This window comes from Artemia sp. Qi Xiang Cuo, chromosome 4, assembly GCF_049724085.1.
Source record: "Artemia sp. Qi Xiang Cuo chromosome 4, ASM4972408v1, whole genome shotgun sequence".
Lineage (NCBI taxonomy): Eukaryota > Metazoa > Arthropoda > Branchiopoda > Anostraca > Artemiidae > Artemia > Artemia sp. Qi Xiang Cuo.
The window spans coordinates 75,093,738-75,113,420 of NC_142797.1; the positions used below are offsets into that span (position 1 = coordinate 75,093,738).

Consider the following 19,683-nt stretch of genomic DNA (forward strand, 5'->3'; position numbering starts at 1 on the left):
TCATACAAAAATTTCATAAAAAAATGTTTAATATGTGATCCCAATTCACTAAATGTACAATTCAATATAAATGGTGTGGAGGGGCAAATTCCCCGTTAGTGGTAAACAATTCGCTCGGATCCGAAACTCCTTAACATTTAACTAAGTGCCAAACTAGCCAACATAGGGGGATTTTTGTACGGGTGAATACTTATTGAGGGCATCTTTCACCCTGCAACGGCTGTTACTTGTTGATTGAGATATGATTAACTATCGGTGAATTGCAGTTTTTTCTCTCTTTTTTAAGGAGTCATAAAATTCGTTATCTCAGAATATGACTGTGAAATTACATGGTAAAACATAGATTAGAAATGTAATCTGCGTTACTTAAATTTGAATTTTGCAAAAATCTGAAGTTCCAGCTCTTAAGTTTTTGTTTGTTTAATTTGTTATATTGAGATTGTCCTTCCTACCCCCCTTTCCCCCATAACTGTATGCGTTCTAATTTGTCTTTCTGTTTCAATTTACTTTCAAGATTCAACTTTCACTTCAATCTCATGTTATTCTTTAATAGAATTTTAAGTTACGTCTCTGATTTCCAATTTTAAACAATAAAAAAAATTTAGCGTAAAGAGCGAGGCGTTGAGGAGGGGACAGCCCCTATCATATACGGCATAATTTCTGTTCGTTTTAAGTTTTAGTGTCGCTCCTTACTTTCAGTTAAAAAAACTTGTTTTTTTTCATTTAATTACAGTAATTAAGCTGCTTGGTGTGCTGCTGATATTATATAAGATATTTTATATTAATAAAAAAAAAACATTACAAATCTCAATTGCATTATATGTACAAAATTATTATGTGCGCACAATGGTACAACTCTTAAAGGTTACAGAGGGGGGGGGGGGTCATAGTATTTTAATAGGGGCGTTGTCGTAGGAACAAATTTGATTTTTGGATCACTGTTTCTCAAATTTCCAGGGGAGGGACTCCATCGGACTCGTCATAGGGGAATCTCCCTTTCCCCATACATATTTTCCTTCTTATGTATTCCTTTTCTAGATATTTATGTATTTTTCACTCCAAAAACATGAGCTTAAGCTTACCCTGTAATTTTATATATTCCTCTATATTTTATAATATTCCTGTAATTTTAAAGTTTTCATATATATTTATAGGATCGGAAATCCCTCAGGTAGGGTCTTCAAAAGAATACTGAGCAACTGGACGAGTCGTCACTGGATGAACATATAAATTTCACTTCTTTGTTAAATATATGATAATTTTTTTGTTATAATTGTGTGATCCTAGCTCATAGTTATCCGTACTAACCAGGTTCCCAGATTAGGCATAGACATATTTATTGACATAATCGACATAGAACTAAGAATCACTAAAACTGAGCTGCAATGTTTACAAGGTACATTAAAATTGCACAAACAGCAATCACTTTATGCAATCACTAGATCACTTTATGCTGTTAAAAAGACCAGTGATAAAGGGAACAAAAGAACGCTGACACCGAGTTGTGTGGCAAAAAACTGGTTCCAACTTGTTCTTTCTTTTGGTGAGTGTCTTTGGGCAAATTCCAAGCAAATTCAGTCCCAAATTTTGCATACGAGTTGTGTCAAACCAAACCCAAGTCGTGTCCGTCATGTGTCTACCCAAAGTCAATCTAATATTTCATCTGTTAATTCTATGACTATCTACCTTAGTTCTGTCCTAGGAATGAAGTATGGACGGATGATAGGTAGATTTATCTATCAACAAATGAAATGAAATCATTTTTATACAATCTTAAAAAGGACTTATCCTGGATTTGCCTCTCACTCACTTGTACTCTCTGTCTTGGCTTTTTCTACAATTTACCATGTCTTGATGCCTGCAACTACTTTGATTCAAAATCAACGGAGGAGGATACATCTATGTTTTGAGCTTCTTAGAATGAATTGTCCAAATTTGATTATAAGATTTTGGTGGCGGTTGTAGAGTGACTGAAATCCCACAGATTCATTGAGGAGAGGAGTATTCGCACTCTAAATCTCAATTTTGAGTGTGGTGCGTAGCTAGCTTCTATTGCTTCTATTAAAATAAAGAACAAAACAGATTTTCCTATTGTCATTTTTGGTACCCTCTGTCCAGGGTTTTACGTTATATTTTTATAATATATTAAAGTTTCATCCTAAGATTCATTGTACCATACGATAGAAATAATCCAAAATCTTTAGCATTCTTTTAAGTTTAGGAAAATTCCTGCAGATGTTATTTATTTATTTTTGTTTATTTATTTGTTTTGCGCATCGTAGAGTTTGCTATTTATATATTTCTAGGTACCGGTCTAAATGCTTGCTATGTTGAGAAGCTAGAGAATATAGAACGTTGGAATGGTGATTTTGATGATCCTAAGCAGTGTATAATTAACACAGAATGGGGAGCATTTGGAGACAATGGCTGTTTGGATTTCGTTAGGACAGAATATGACAAAGCTCTTGATTCTGCTACTTTGAATCGTGGAAGGCAATTGTAAGTATCGTCTACGTTTGGGATAAATAATATTGACATTAAATGAAAATATTATTGACCTGTTAGGTGGGGGGGGGGCGTAAAAAATCTGAAAATAGGAGGATTGTAAGGCAAATTTGTAATATTGTCATAATCTGACTTTTTCAGGGAGGATGGGATGAAGCCCTTGGATGTGGGTGCCTTGTGTATACCCACTTATGTTCTTCCGGATCTTGAAGTACATGATCAAAAAAATAAGTTCAGTTTCGTATTATATCACGTATTTCAAATAGGTTTTTCTCAATCAAAGGCGTCGAGCTTTTGTTGCAGATGCTGGAAATAACTGAAATGCTCAAGTCGTATTGTTAGGTCATTGTGTCTTAAGTGGGGAAAGGGGGGAGTCTTTGGACTAAGTTTTGTTAATAGTACAAGTCAAGGTACTGGGATTGTCAGAAAAGGCCAATCCATCAAGGCATCCAGACCATAGGCTGTAAAATCTCTCGAATCTGTATTTGATAGAGTTACCGTAGTCTGTGTTTGACGTAGCTCTGGCCACGCGGATGGAGTCTGCGGTTGACGTTGCCGAATGTTGCGTCTTTGACCGACTAAACCTATAAATAGATGATACAATAAAGTATATCGCGAATCATATTTTAACCATAACTATTTATAAGAATAAGAATGCGTACCTGCTTAGTCATTGACGCATTCGTAGCCATGTTGGTTTTTAGGTCAGTTGTTAGCAGGGCTTTGGAGTTAGAGTTTTAGTAAATTTTTGCTGAATGAAGTCGGAGTTGGAGTCCGTATACTGAAAATGTCTGGAGTGGGAGTCGGATACGGTAGTAACTTTTTAAAGTCTACTTAAATGAAGCTTTAAAATAGGCCTAAGGAGTCGGCGTTATAGAATTTTTTGTTAAAGAAATGTCGGGAGTTTAAGTCGGAGTCGGTTATAACTTATAACTGACTCCACAGCCCTGATTGTTAGATACAATTTCTTATAATTCAGTCATCACAACAAGTGGAAAGCTCTTGAGCTTTATTACTGTTTAGCTTAATATTCAATGATTGACGAATTTACAGTGACGAGCAACCCAATTGAGTCTGCTTACTGATTGAAATGTCTTTTTTATGACCTAATTATGGTGCAGGCTACATGAATTGGATTAATATTCTCTAGCTGATTTTTTTTTTTTTTTTTTTGGAAAGGTTGCTGGCTATCTTTTAGAGTTTTTTTTTTCTTAGGAATTATTGATTTAAAATATGGGTTTAAAAATGTGGTAGTGATGACACATACTTTTCACTCAGTAGAAAATGAAAGTTAAATTGAATTTCCTGAATCATGTCAATTTTTCTGTGTGAATTAAACTCCACTAGGAGCAGGGGAAGTATAAAGCTACTTGTTCCTTTTCTTCTACTTAGAGTTATGTTTTGCTAAAAATTTTCGAAGTGATGTTTGCAAGACTTCGTGCTACTACTCTATAAACTCTCCAAAGGCCAGTAAACTCTCCAGTTATTTGCGCTTGCGCTTTACGGGTAAAACGATCTGTATTTCGAGAAGTCCGTTTTTATTTGTCATGACATCAACCAGTGGCGGATCCAGGGGGGCGAGGGGGCACGCTCCCCCTAGCGTAGTCTACAGTAGCGTAATTTACTTAATTAAGTCAAGTTTCCGTTAATTAAACTTGCTCCTAACGCAAGTTTATCGGATCAACCTATTTCCCCCCCCCCCAATTTTTTTTTATCGGATCAACCTATTTTTCCCCTGGCATGTAATCCCCAGGCATGTGAATTGCTTGGAGATTCTGCATTAGCGTCTCCGGATTTTTAAACAAGAAGAAACAGCATAAAACGTTTTCCTTACTACTAATAGTACGTTCAAGTATAGCAAGACTACTTATCCTACAAGTTTGATTACTTATCCTTAGCGTTTTATGAGACGTAAATCACGTCAGAGGTTAGGAGGAATGCTATTTGAAACGTTCTGGATTAGTTGTTACACCTAAGGATATGGGAGGAAAGTGTAACATATAAACAAACAATTCAATTGTTTTAAAAATTAAGAACATACGAAATTATATGCAGAGAACTGAAAAGGCCAGTGATGGTGAGAAATGGCATATTTTGAGGTATCTGTAAATAAATCAGGTATCTGATTAATCCTATTATTCGCTTAACATAAATTTTACTGCTAAAATGTGGCCGGATAAGTGTTAATTATTATCTCTTACAGATTGCATCCGGGGAAGTTGGGGCTAGCCCTATAAGTCGCTCGAACGCACTCTAATTTGTCTATTGTAAATGATTACGTATACGTGTCGATTGGTGTATTAATCGTGCTACGGAAGTGGATTTCTTGAATGATCAAATCGTATTTCTAATCAAGGAACTGAAGTGTTCTTGAAGTACAAATTAACTTCATGGATACTCGGGTGGTTAATAGTTACGCCCACCCTCCTTCCTCTCCAATTGTCAATCACGGTTGCACAATCTAGAAATAGATTATGATTATCTAGTTATTAGAAATAGATCGATTATCTTAAAATAGACTTAGAAATAGATATATTATATAGTTATTTTTTTTATACCTTTCTTCTTTTTCTTTGTGTATATTTATTCTAGTTTACGTGTTCTTTGCGTTGACAGTTGGCCATAATATTGGTTGGCGTTGTAGTGAAATCATATAAAATATAAAGAAATTATCTATATCTATAAAGAACTATCAATTAGAAATAGATAGATTATCTTAAAATAGACTTAGAAATAGATACATTATCTAGTTATTTTCTTTATACCTTTCTTCTTTTTCTTTGTGTATATTTATTCTAGTTTACTTGTTCTTTGCGTTGACAGTTGGCCATAATATTGGATGGCGTTGTAGTGAAATCATATAAAATATAAAGAAATTATCTATATCTATAAAGAACTATCTATTAGAAATAGATAGATTATCTTAAAATAGACTTAGAAATAGATAGGTTATCTAGTTATTTTCTTTATACCTTTCCTCTTTTTCTTTGTGTAAATTTATTCTAGTTTACGTGTTCTTTGTGTTGACAGTTGGCCATAATATTGGATGGCGTTGTAGTGAAATCATATAAAATATAAAGAAATTATCTATATCTATAAAGAACTATCTGTTAGAAATAGATAGATTATCTTCAAATAGACTTAGAAATAGATAGATTATCTAGTTATTTTCTTTATACCTTTCCTCTTTTTCTTTGTGTATATTTATTCTAGTTTACGTGTTCTTTGCGTTGACAGTTGGCCATAATATTGGATGGCGTTGTAGTGAAATCATATAAAATATAAAGAAATTATCTATATCTATAAAGAACTATCTATTAGAAATAGATAGATTATCTTAAAATAGACGTAGAAATAGATACATTATCTAGTTATTTTCTTTATACCTTTCTTCTTTTTCTTTGTGTATATTTATTCTAGTTTACGTGTTCTTTGCGTTGACAGTTGGCCATAATATTGGATGGCGTTGTAGTGAAATCATATAAAATATAAAGAAATTATCTATATCTATAAAGAACTATCTATTAGAAATAGATAGATTATCTTAAAATAGACTTAGAAATAGATAGATTATCTAGTTATTTTCTTTATACCTTTCCTCTTTTTCTTTGTGTATATTTATTCTAGTTTACGTGTTCTTTGCGTTGACAGTTGGCCATAATATTGGATGACGTTGTAGTGAAATCATATAAAATATAAAGAAATTATCTATTTCAAGAAACAATTTCAATAAATAGTTTCTGTTTAAGCTGCCGACCTTTATATACACTTTAATTAAAAAAAATGTGTCCCGTTTTTGCCGTTGAAGTATGTAGGTTTATGCAGAATTATGTAGCACCTTATGTAATTGTGCATTCTACTGATGAAGTTATCAAATATGTAATGATTCTAACAATAAATTTTTAGAAGAGCAAGAGAAGGGTGGTGGGGAGGGGTTATAATTGTAAAATATACTTTTTAGAGTTAGATACCAGATAGGCACGAGCCTAAAGTTCAATAAAATTATACCCAAACATTTTTAATCCAAGAGAAATATTTGACGATATACTATCACTGGATAGTAGCTGAACGTTTACAATGGTTACGCAGGAATAAATAAGATGAAATCGTGTGGGGTGAATATCATCGTATATTTCATGTGAGGTAATTCTATTTCACCGAGATGCTGAGTTGTCAAGGTAGAAATGGATTTTTCAAAATATATCTAAAAAATAAATGAAGAAATAACATTTTGCACCCAGAATATCAGCTTTTCTGACGTTTTTTTTCTTCGTTTCAGGATGGAAATATTCTTGAAAATGTAAAACCATCTTAATAACTTCTTAATATTAATAACTTTTTTTGTCATTAGAAGTATATTTAGACTGCATATGGATAGCTCATGTCTTTGGATCGAAAAATTTAGATCAATGTCTTTGGAAAGCAGTTAAAAATAATAGAATAATAATACAAAATAATAAAAATGTCTCTTTATTATACAGACTTTAGTATTTCAAGAGAAAAATAATTTCTGACATTGAGGACCCCTTTCCTATAAAAATTTCTATAAATATACAACGCAAATAAGATCTTTGAAAAAAAAAAAAAAAAATCTAGTGGCACTACTTTTATTTTAATAAGCTGTTTCCTTCTGACGAGGCCCTAATTTATAATTTTATAAATAATTATTGATAGTTTCTGATTTTATTTATAGATATGAAAAAATGGTATCTGGCATGTACATGGGTGAAATCGTCCGGCAAGTTTTAGTATCACTGGCGAAAGAAGGTTTTATTTTGAATGGTAGTCCATATGAACATTTATTGGAACCTGGAAAATTTTTTACTAAGTACATCAGTGAAATCGAAGACAACCCAGAAGGGGATTTTACTAATTGCGAATGCATTTTAGAGGAGCTTGGGTTCATGGATTTTACTCTTGAAGACTGTGCCAAAATTAGGTAAGAAATATATTTTATCTTTGGTTTTGTCGATCTTGGAGCTCATTTCGAAGGAGGAGGGGGGATAATCAAATTAAAAGATCAAAATATTAACATTATTCTTTAATTAAAACTAGCTTCTTATGATAAATAGGAAGTTAAATTTATTTCTTGGCTTGTAAACTAGTCATGATTAATTATTTGAGAAGAAATGAAATTTTAGCCCCCCTGAAAGAAAGAAAATTATTTCAAAAAATTTTGCCTATCGTCAATTTCAAACTATGAAGTGGGCAATTCTCGAAATGTATTTAGAAACGAAATTCTCTCCCATCTTTGGATATGGTATTGATTCAGTTTTTATAAAAGTTAAATATCAATATGAAAACCCGTCATTCCGCCTTAGCCTTGGGGGCTATGCAATTTGTAAAAGTAAAAAAAAAAAAAAAAAAATCTGTGATGTTCCAGGCCTCATACATATTTTGTTGAAATTATCCCCGTATTTGTTGCATTGAGTTTTTTTCTATGACTTAACCATCTTGATGTATGTATATGTATGTATTTCTTTTTGTTTTTTTTTCTGGCGAGACAAATGTACCAGAGACAGATCAGTAATAGTGGGGAAATCTATTGTATTTGGAAGTGTTATAATGATCTTGTGGTTACTCCCTTCCCCTCGTCCTTTTAAGGCAAGCTTTTTGAGGACCACTCAATGGAAACAATCAACGGTTCTTTCTATAAATCCTTTCCCCCGCGTAATCTCTAATTTTTATTCCTAAATCCAATAAAAGCGAAAGGATTCTAGGACTCAATTTTTCCAGGGAAATCAAGCCCTGGTTTAGAATCCAGTATTGTGGCATTACCTACTTGAATTTAATTTGAATTTCATTTTTTTTGCTACCACTACTGCTACTACTAAAAACTAATTGCAGCACTAAGGTGCAGGAGGCCGACGCAGCTGTGCACGCTCCTACTTCACCACAATATATTTGAAGCCTTCCTGTTTAGATCCTCCTAAGAAGCTCCAATTTCCCTTAAATCCTTCGTTACGACCTCCTCCTACTCAATTTGGAGACGGCCTGCGCTTGATTGGCCCTAGCATTGATGGTTGGCCAAAACGGGCAATCTTTGGTAGTCTGTCACCTTTCATTCGTAGAACGTGTCCTAGCCATCTTGATCTTCCTATCATTATAGCCCTAGAAAGTGGAATAGAGCCAAATTTTTTGTACAGGTTAATATTGGGACAGCGGGCTGTCAGACGGGTACCCAAAGCAATCCGTAGACGATTCCCCTGGAATATATCTAGTAAATTTTCCTCCGTTTTTCGGAGTTCTCAAGTTTCAGAACCATATTGACCACTGTCATCACAATAGCTTCTAATATTCGAATCTTGGTTCACAGACTTATCTTACTCAACTGTGAAAAATACACTGGGCCTTGGCTGATTCCTGTTCAAAACGTCTCGCGAGTCAACTTTTTCAACTGTGAAAAACACATTGGGCTTTGACCAATTCCAGTTCAAAAAGTCCCGTGAGTCAACTTTTTCAACTGTGAAAAACACTGGACCTTGGCCAATTCCAGTTCAAAAAATCCCGTCAGTCAAAATGCCAATACGTTAGTTTTTTTAACATTGTGACATTCCAAGTTACAATTTTCATATTATTTAAATCATTGGATTTATTTTAACTTCAACATGGGATCTCGAGTATGAACCGAGGCTTTGTGCAATCCTGGGTCCATCTTGGTCACAGCATGGTTTTCTACACACAAGACTTGAAATCCTGCTCAAACAATTTCAGGTCCCCCGCCCCCCCCAAAAAAAAACAACAACAAAAAAACATAGGAATTATCCATAGAAAAAGCCCAAATGTGCTCCAAAGCCGATTGAGTTGGCGCCTAATGCAGTTAACATTTTGCACTGTTTCTTATGAAAAATAACTTTGTATTAACTTCTTAGATAATCTAATAGTACTGTTTTGATACTTTCTTGTCATATTAGATCATATATTATCTTTCTAATAATAACTTATTAGAAATATGTCTATTAAAAAACATTCAAAAATAATTACGAAATCTAAAGTTCTGAAACAAATGTGTGAGGCACGTCTGCAACTAAAGAAATTCGTTATTACCTTTTTTGAGGCCTGAATCCTCAAAAAGGGCAAATTTAAGCCCCAAATTTCAACCTTTAGATCAACATGGAGGCAGAATTTATCCCATAACTCCTTTTATCTGGAAGAATATATTTGGACTGAGCAAGCAGTATTTTTGCTTCTTGCCTAATACCCCTCTTTTATCGACAAATTCTTAACGTGAAATGCTTAAGTATATGCGTCATGTTTCTCTATTCCTAAGGGGACTAGGGCTCACACTCTCCTCAGAAGACTAACCTAAGCTAACCAGTCTAGCCTTCTGAAGACGCCTTGAATTTTTTTTTTTGGAATTCTGTAAATTTTTGAAAACTTTATTTTCTTTGAATTATAAATTTTATTTAAACTGTTTAAAAATTTTACAAGCCATGAAAGTTCTAAAAACAAAACTCTTTTCTTGCATTCAGACAATGTCAGTTTAGATGGATGAAAATTTACTCTACTAATTGAAGTGGAAATTTTTCAAAGAACTAATCGAAGTTCTAATAACGCTTTTTAAGATTTCTTTACACTGAAGGTACAAAACACAGCGAAAATAAAGCCTTACTGTCAAAATCAGTAAAATTTGAAACTTGTAATCACCAATGCTGGAAAATTACCAATTTAATTGCCAAGGACAGTGAAAAATAAATCTCAAGGTTTGAATTTGCTAAGTGGGAGCTTACAAAACCATATATATCCTATGAAATTAATCTCGAATGTAATTCGTTAACAAAAAATTACCGAGCTGGAAAATTACCAATTTTTGCCGAAATTGCCAATTACCAAAAATGACCAACTTCCAGCATTATACGAGCAATGATTCAATACAGCACCTTGAGGGAAAAAGTTTTCTATTTTTTGTTTTTCTTTTTCTACTTTTGTATTTAGAACTCGAAACCTCATAGGGAGGTTTCTTTGACATTCTGAATTTCATTTTACAATTTTATATTTTCTTTGAATTATAAATTTTATTTAAACTGTTTAAAAATTTTACAAGCCATGAAAGTTCTAAAAACAAAACACTTTTCTTGCATTCAGACAATGTCAGTTTAGATGGATGAAAATTTACTCTACTAATTGAAGTGGAAATTTTTCAAAGAACTAATCGAAGTTCTAATAACGCTTTTTAAGATTTCTTTACACTGAAGGTACAAAACACAGCGAAATAAAGCCTTACTATCAAAATCAGTAAAATTTGAAACTTGTAATCACCAATGCTGGAAAATTACCGATTTAATTGCCAAAGACAGTGAAAAATAAATCTCAAAGCTTGAATTTGCTAGGTGGAAGCTTACAAAACCAAATATATCCTATAAAATTAATCTCGAATGCAATTCGTTAACAAAAAATTACCGAGCTGGAAAATTACCAATTTTTGCCGAAATTGCCAATTACCAAAAATGACCAACTTCCAGCATTATACGAGCAATGATTCAATACAGCCCCTTGAGGGAAAAAGTTTTCTATTTCTTGTTTTTCTTTTTCTACTTTTGTATTTAGAACTCGAAACCTCATAGGGAGGTTTCTTGGACATTCTGAATTTGATTTTACAATTTTAATCAAAATTGATACTCTGTTTGTGATATTTTCACGTATCTCTAAAATATAGAAATTTTCTAGCTTCTATTGACGACTTTTAAGACTTTTTTACACTGAAAAAAAGGGTAGTGAAATTGTTTAAATGAGTAAAATTTTAAACTTGTAACTACCAATGCTGGAAAAATTTTACTGATTTTTGATTACAAAATGAAAAAAATTACTGATTTGATTACAAAGGACAGCGAAAATGGAATAAGATTGCTTGATTAGGTTAAGTGAAAACTTGCAGAACCACATATATCTTTTAAAATTAGGAAAAATCTGGAATTCAATTCGGAACAAAATATTTTTGGGAGCTTACATAACCATATGTCTTAAAAGTTAGGAAATATGAGGATTCAATTTTCTATGAAAAAGACCTCCATTTGTGGCGGTGTTGTTTTTGGCAGTAGCGGGTGCCAAACTAATGTGTCATCAAACATGTGCACCAAAAACCATAAGTGTGGCACCAAACACCACATCCTTTGAATGTGGTGGGAATCAATAGATAGATAATGTTTGAACTTTTACATATGGCACCGAACATCTCAAGTTGGTGTAGTGGTATTAAACATGTACCCAAACATAAGTGTGGCACCAATCACCACGTCCTTTGAATGTGGTGGTAGTCAATAAACAGATAATGTTTGAACTTTTACATATGGTACAGAACAGCTCAAGTTGGTGTATTGGCATTAAAAATCTGCACCAAACACCACAAGTGTGGCATAGTGTCCTTGGCACTGTCAGTTTGTTATGAATTTTTCTGGTTCAGTAACTTTCAGTGCCGTTGGTGTCAATTTCTATACTCTTTTTGGTGCAGAATTACCTCTTGTTGCTGTATCTTGTAGTCAAGTACCTTTTTCTTCTTATTTTAGGTATGTTTGCCAACTTGTATCGCGGAGGGCGGCTTTTATGGCTGCGGCTGGAGTGGCAACGCTGATTAACAAAATTAACGAGAAGCATGTCGTTGTGGCAGTCGACGGATCGGTATATAGATTCCACCCTCATTTCCATAATTTGATGGTACAAAAAATCAATCAGCTGATAAATCCGGGCTTGACTGTAAGTAAAACAGCTTCTTAAACTTGCGTTAATATCTATGCTTTAATATTTTCCTAACTATTCGTTGGTTTATTGTTATCTTCACTAATTAAAATTTTGGACGTAACACCTTTAAATTAGGTGTTGTTTTTTTTAGACCACACTGCCGTTCTAACACTATTGTTTTATGCACTTTGTTTATTATGTGTTATACATATTTTTTTTTAAGTTTTATACATAACAGTTTTTTTTTGGGGGGGGGGGGGGGTTCCATAGAGAGATTTTTCCGTGGCAGGATATTTTCCAGGGAAATTCTTCCGGGAAAATTTTTCCCGGAGGGGGTGGGGTGAGTATATTTCTTAGCATGATTTTAAAAAGTATCACAAACTAAATAATAAAAAAAAATGTTTTAGCTTTTCAACTGAAAGTAAGTAGCAACTTTAAAACTTAAAACCAACAAAAATTGTAATGTATTTGAGGGGGGCCGCTCCTTCCTCAACCCTCGCTATTTACGCTGATGTTTCACTGTTTGACACAGTTCCTTAAGAAGCACTGCTCAAACACAAGGGCCTTTGAATTTGAATGAGAAGTATTTTAAAGAACTTGTAAGACTTTAGCGTTAAGGGCGAGGGTTGACTAAGGGACAGTCCACCTCCTATACAAAATAATTTCTGCTCGTTATAAGTTTTCATGTTACTCTTTACTGTCGCTTGGAATGTTTCTATCTAATTTATATTTACGATCCAACATGGCAACACAGACGAAAATGTGATACTAAAACCTCTGAAACAACCAAATCAGAATTCTCACAAAATCGTGGTACTATTCGATGCATTTTAAAGCCCTTAATTTGTTTCATTATCCCAAATCGATACGCCTGGCTACGTTTGGAGACATTTTGGAGACATGGTCTGGCAATTGGGCATTCCAAGTTCGATTTCTTCAATTCGATTTACAAATAAATACTAAAGATTAAATATACTGAGAATACAAAAAAGGCGTGAAATTCTTGAAAAAAAACGTCTTTAATTACCGTTTAACGGTTTTTCTCGGAAATTTTCAGCGGATTTTCTAAGCAATTAACGATTTTTCAACGGAAAATGACCATTTGACAAGTGTGAATTACAAGACAGCACGAGAAGAGGCAAACTACATAAATATTATGACAATAAAAAGTTTTTATTGTTTTTTTCCCCCGAGAAAGGAATAGATAATTGAAAATCTAATGATGAAGATATTTTGAATTAAAGCCACGTTAACGTTAAAATCCAAAAAAAAGGATTCTTTTCAGAAAGGCTTAAAAACCATTCTAGTCTTGTAAAATAATTCCTTGTAAAACGCATCAACTAAATCAGATTTCAGGAATATAATTTATCGAAGGGGGGAGGGGATTTGTCAATATAATATTGGAACAGTGAATAATATAAACCTGCTAGGAAATTAAGGGAAATTTTGCTTAGAATCCACAAACCTTAACTACTGTTTCTAGTTTGGGTAGTAGTTAAGACCATAGTACAATTTGAAGAAAGCAATAAAATTTTAAAAAAACACAAAAACTTATTCGTTAACGGAGCGTTTTATTTTCTGGAGAATTTCTCGACTCTAATAAGCCAACGTTCTGTTGGAATTACCTCTTTTGCTAAGTAAATGATTTTCTCCGTAATATATCTATTTGGCAATGGGCTAACTTTTTGTCTTTTGTCTAGAAAAAGCATTTCTAGCTTTTCATTTTTGTTCAGTCATCCTTGTCTAGTCTGTTTTTTTTTCTTGCAGTTTTAATGTTGGAAAAAAGAAATTTCTCGTACATCTGGTAATTAGATTAATCGGTACTGGTGCGTTAAACATACCAGGGTTTGGGGGGGGGAGGTACCTAGGTTAGGTTAGGTAACGTATTTAATATATGGTATGCTTTACCCACCCCCCTAATGTGCAAATATATAGCCCAAATTTTTTTATAAACTATTATATATTCATCCTATTTTATTTCATTAGAATTAACCAAACTTGAATTTTTAGAAGTGTCCGTATAATGCACCAGTACCGAGGAATCTATTAAATCCTTAGAAGGTTTCAGGCTTTTAGATTTTTATTTTACCCCCACCTAACCAAAGCTAAAGTTTCACCCTTATCAGCTTTAAAATGGTTCTAAACAGACACACTCTATATGTGTTTTATGCAATTCCGTATCCTCCTTTGAATTAACTGACTTTACTTTACTTTCTTTTTTATTTTACTCTTTTTAATTACTTTTCCCTATTTCTGTTCGTAAAAGAATTAAATCTCCTTTGTCTACCCTCATCCCGAAAACGCTTGTCCAGATTGGCGTCATAAACTAAAATAATAATGATAATTAAATAATTAATGATAATTAAATAAGTAAAATAATAGATTTAAAAAAGAATGGAAATGGACGCATGTCCATTTCCAGGAAAGAGCCAAAAAGAATTAAATTTATCCAAAGAAGAGCTCTTGAAATAACTTTCAAAAAAGGGAAAGCCACATACTCCTTCTTTCCGAAAAGGCTAGATTTGAAACGCTTGAGGACAGGAGAGGTATATTGTACATCATTAAAAAAAAAAAAAAAAAAAAAAAAAATGCAACGACGAACCCTTGCGCGGAACGCAGTTTCCCCAAAAGACACTCCCCAACCCGTATCGACCCTCTTCTGGCCGTTACCCAACCTGTTCTAACCTTGTCTCTCGTTCGCTGCTGTACCCTCAAATCTGTCCCCTAGGGAAAAAATAAAAGAAGCATGCTACTAGTTTCCCTCTCCTCATTATTTGGTACAAGTGCTGTCCAAATTTTGTATTTGTTCGCTCGTTTTTTCCTTCCTTTCGTTTTATTGTCCTTTTAATTTTTTTGTATTCTATTTTGTTTTATTGAGTTTTACTCGTCTTTATCTTTTTAACATATAATGACTGATCTCAGTTTAAATAATGGTTGATGAGTGGTTTTTCATTCCGACAATTTTAATTTTTAATTATGGCATTCCTTTGCCAGTCTTTTGGTGTCGTTGCTTTTTTTATTTGTCCTGTTTTTATTTATTGACCTGACCCCAAAATTCAAGCCCTGTTAGGGCAATTTTAGAAATAAATATCTTATCTACCGCACAGATTAATATGACGGTTGCCAGAGCCCTCTTTTGTAAGTGAATTGGCGGGCTCCATTCTATGTACAGCTTTTTGTCACCTTTCTGTCAAGCCGGGGACGTCGTTTCAGTTTTGGCTCTTTACTAATTTTGTTTACTTTTTTGGGGCAGTTTTGACTAAAATTTTTTGTTTATTCAAAATTGTAAATAAGAAGATTGGTCGTAGAAAAGCACTGTAGACATTTGTCAAAGGGATGTGTCATGAGTGGCTTTTAGAGGTGGTGGCAGAATATAGATGGCACAAATGTATTTCCCATATTTGGGGTGTATAGTTCAAAACGAAGCCTACATGCACCAAGTGTATCTTCTTGGTAAGGTAAAATACAGATGGCAGTAATGTATTTCATGTACTCAATCTTTAAAACGTCATCTGTATTCTATCTAATCTAGAAACAAATCACGGTACTTCCATTAGTTTGCTTGTTTGAGAGTTCTCATTTTTACAGTAAGTCAATTGATTGTTTTTGTTTATAGTTTGAGCTGATGCTTTCGGAAGATGGAAGTGGCAGAGGGGCTGCCTTGGTAGCAGCCGTTGCAGCCAGGCTGGAGAGGGAAGAAGCAGAGGAGAATTTATTGAAGAACATGCTTTCATAACCTCTCCCTTCCTATTGGTCACTAGGTGCAATCGTAGATTTGTTGTTATATGTTCTTTAAATTTTCGGCCATGTGGGTTTTTCCAGAGTTTCTATTGATAGAATTGAAATTTTATGTTATGTGTTTTAGTATAACTTTTAGAAATAATTTGAAACTCTGGTTATACTGACTTAGCCTTGCTGTGATTTTCTCGCATTTTGAATGTGTCATTTTATTTTTGATGAATTTCAGTATTGAAAAGAAATGCGTACGAAAGCCTTTTGGGGGCTTTTATGTTTGAAATATAGGCCTGTTATATAGGCTATTATTTTTTATGTTTTCTTGCACTGTTAGCTTTTATTTTTATCTCTATCTGAAACTGACAGGTTATTTATTATTTGCTGTCTTCTTTGTAGATATCCCAGTAGATAGCCATGTTCAAGTAAATGCTTGTATATATTCCCGTTTATCAATGTGTTCTCATTAATTCAGTTTTTCTTCCTGAGGTTAGTTGTATCCCTCCCTTAGATCCGTCTTAAGAACCCCTTACCACTTGGAAAAGTTAAATGGCATAAAGATTGAAAAACACAGTTTTTAATCCCCTTCTCCCCTCCTCATAGGAAAATACTAATATGGTATTTATTTAGACGCCATCCCAACACTGGAATTATTTCCCTTTTATCTCTGTTTTTTGTATATTCACCACCCCAGTATTTACTATATGCTGAGCTCTGCACTAATTTATGTTTACTTCTATTTTTATTTCTTTTTTCCGTCTATTATTATTTATTTTTACTTTTATCTATAACACTGACGAAGCCCAAATTTGAGAATAATCAATGCATTTTTCAAGATGTTTTTTTAATCTTCTTTTTTATTTCTAGATATCTGTCTACTTTCGTTTTCATGTATCCATGAAGGCCCATGTAAAAAAAAATAGATAAAGATATAATTTGTTTTTAATATCTGCTCAAAGCGTATGTAACTTATACAGAGTGGAAAATGGGGCCTGGCTAAATTTTGCGTTTCTTGGCGTATTTTTCAAACTTCATACTCGTGCTTTATTTCATAAACTGAGATCGAACACTTATTAGTAAATTAATTTTTTCGGTTACACTAATTACACTGATTTTGCTTTAGGCTAGAACTATGGTTAAAATTCCAAGAAACGCCGAAGACTAAGTGGTGCTGGTGCTTTCTTTTCGAAACCAGCACCAGTTTTGAATCCTAAAAATTAGGATTCAAAATTAGTTACCTAAAAATTTGTGTGTGCTTTTATTAATTCACATCTGACCTGCTAGTTATTTTCCAATGTAATATTATTATTAATTGATTCATTGATAAAAGTAATATTTTTTTCATTCATAGGATTTCTAACTTTTTTATATTTGCGAATGTCTTTGTCAGAAAAACATTGGCTATATCATTGGAACTGTATTGAAGCAAGTCGCTTTTTCTTGTCATTTTACTATTAGTTAACTCATATGTGCTTGTTACATTCTAATATGATACATTATTAATTGTCTAATTCAGAAATGGGACATTTGACATCCATAGAACTTTTACCATCATTTTCAAATGCGGAATAAAATCAAATCATCTATTTTTCTCCTGTTTCTAATAATTATGTTCCGATATACTAGTTATATTTGACATCCATAGGATTTATAACTGTCAAGTTAAATATTTTCTAATGCCAACGTTAGAACTGTAATCGATATATTACCGGAACAAAATTGAAATATGCCCTTTTTTCTTCTTTTATTTGTTAATTTAGTTTCTGATTTGTAAGTTTTTTCTAATTAATATTGCTATTTAGTGTCTCTTGCTTAAAAGTAACATTTTGGGACATATATAGGGAAATACAATGTTATATTTCTAGTTTGAACGCCCTTGCTCGAACTCCATATATATATATATATATATATATATATATATATATATATATATATATATATATATATATATATATATATATATATATATATATATATATATATATATATATATATTAAATTTAATATTTGTACATAACTGTCGTATGCATAAAAGCTATTTGCTGTGAGACAATTTGTGGAATACAAGGTCAAAATTAAGAGATTTGGAGTTTTTAATTCCAAATTATGAGCTAGTATATTTTTTCCATATTTAAAAAAAATAGTAACAAACTTTAAGCCTTGAATCTCTTAATTGCTTTATAATTGTGAACTATACTTGCCTTCACTTTATCTACCTATTTTATGTTTAAATTAAAGAGATACGGATAACGTTTTTTGCGAGTCTTAAAACTTAAAAATACTAAAATTTTATTAGTCCTTATTGTAAAAATGATTGATTTTCTTAAACACATCATTGTTGTTTATTTCGTTTAACTCTTTACTTTATTTTCTTTTTATTTAATAATTTTTGCGTTTCATTCAGTTTAAAAAGGCCAAAATCTTTCGAACCACGAAAAAAAGTATTCTCAAATCAATAAAATAAATTCTTAGATAAATAAAATAGCACATGCCCTGTTGTTTTCACAGTTTGAAAAGGATAGATCTCGTTTCGAAATTTTTTAAATATTAAGTTTGACTTAAAATGTTCAAAATTTCATTTTTAAATTATAGAAAACAGCATTTTTAATTATTAACAAATTAAATGGCTCAGAATTTTGTAACTGTTACAGGAACCTCAAATATTCTTTCAGCAATTTATTTAGCGCTTTCGTTTTCAACTTGAATAACATTTTTATTTTTGAAGCCCATAACTATAAAATTCTTAGCTGTTAAAAACAAACTTTTGAAATTTTAATCTGTGTTGTCACACATACCTTCTGGTATTAAGAAAAATCTATTTATTTTTAAAATACTAAATATCTTCAAACATTTACCGCTGCTTTTCAGCCAGTCTTACAATTAATAAAATTCGTTAATCAATAAAATAATAAAATTCGTCAGGCTTTTTTTTTATTCTTTTACTATTTATTTGTTAAGAAAGCTCGAAATAATTTTCCCATTACGAAAAGGGCAAGATCTCTTAATGAAATTCTTAGGTATGAGTTTGGACTTATGTTTCAAAATTCACTGCGTGTTTAATATCAATTGAAATTGTATTGCCTATTTGATTGTTTTCAAGAATCCAGTGGACTTGACTATGTGAAGTTGTCTTGACAACTATGTGGAGTTGTCTTGACAAGTTGTCTTGACAACTATGTGAAGTTGTCTTGACTTATTTCCATAGCCTCATTGTTTTTATTTTAGAATTGGATTGTTTTAAGTTTATTGAGTTTAAGTTTAATTAACTACTAGTTTATGTTGTCGCTCAGTATAAGAGAAAATGCATTAGTATGTTTCTTAGAGACGCTCTTTAATAAAAAAGAATTATTAAATATTACTAGTCATTCCCTTTAATTGAGTACTAGTTATGGAAGAAATAGAATAATTTGAATGGGGTGAAATAAACTGTCTTTGGGGATACTGAGTTGCCATTATGACTGGTGATGTCACAACTTGTATGTCGGCATTTTGTATAAATCATTGAAATTGTTTGCTGGTCCGCCAAAAATTGAGGCTCTTGGCCTCAATTCTTTTAATGATAAATATTTGTTGGGATATTACTAAATTTTTTCGTTGATTAAGGTTACATTTATTGGTTTTTAAATTCATGTCAATTTAACTCAAACAAAGAAGGAAAAAGCTGAGGCGGTTTATAATAAATCATTAGCATCTGTATTACGTGACAAATTAGTTAAACTTAAAAAAAACACGGAATAGTACGTGGCAACAACAAAAAGATAAGTATTAAAG

General features: G+C 32.5%; 1 protein-coding gene across 4 annotated transcripts in view; it reads left to right on the top strand.

Annotated features, from left to right (window-relative positions):
- Positions 1-19,270, top strand: part of Hex-A (Hexokinase A) — an 83,186-nt gene extending 63,916 nt beyond the window's left edge. For all 4 annotated transcript variants that reach the window (XM_089088537.1, XM_089088535.1, XM_089088534.1 and 1 more), the window contains exons 6-9: positions 2,307-2,499; positions 7,199-7,444; positions 12,009-12,195; positions 15,797-19,270. In XM_089088537.1, the coding sequence (XP_088944663.1) occupies positions 2,307-2,499; positions 7,199-7,444; positions 12,009-12,195; positions 15,797-15,916 (746 nt within the window). In that variant the 3' untranslated portion in view covers positions 15,917-19,270. The remainder of the gene's footprint in view (positions 1-2,306; positions 2,500-7,198; positions 7,445-12,008; positions 12,196-15,796) is intronic.
- Positions 19,271-19,683: the final 413 nt, after the last annotated feature.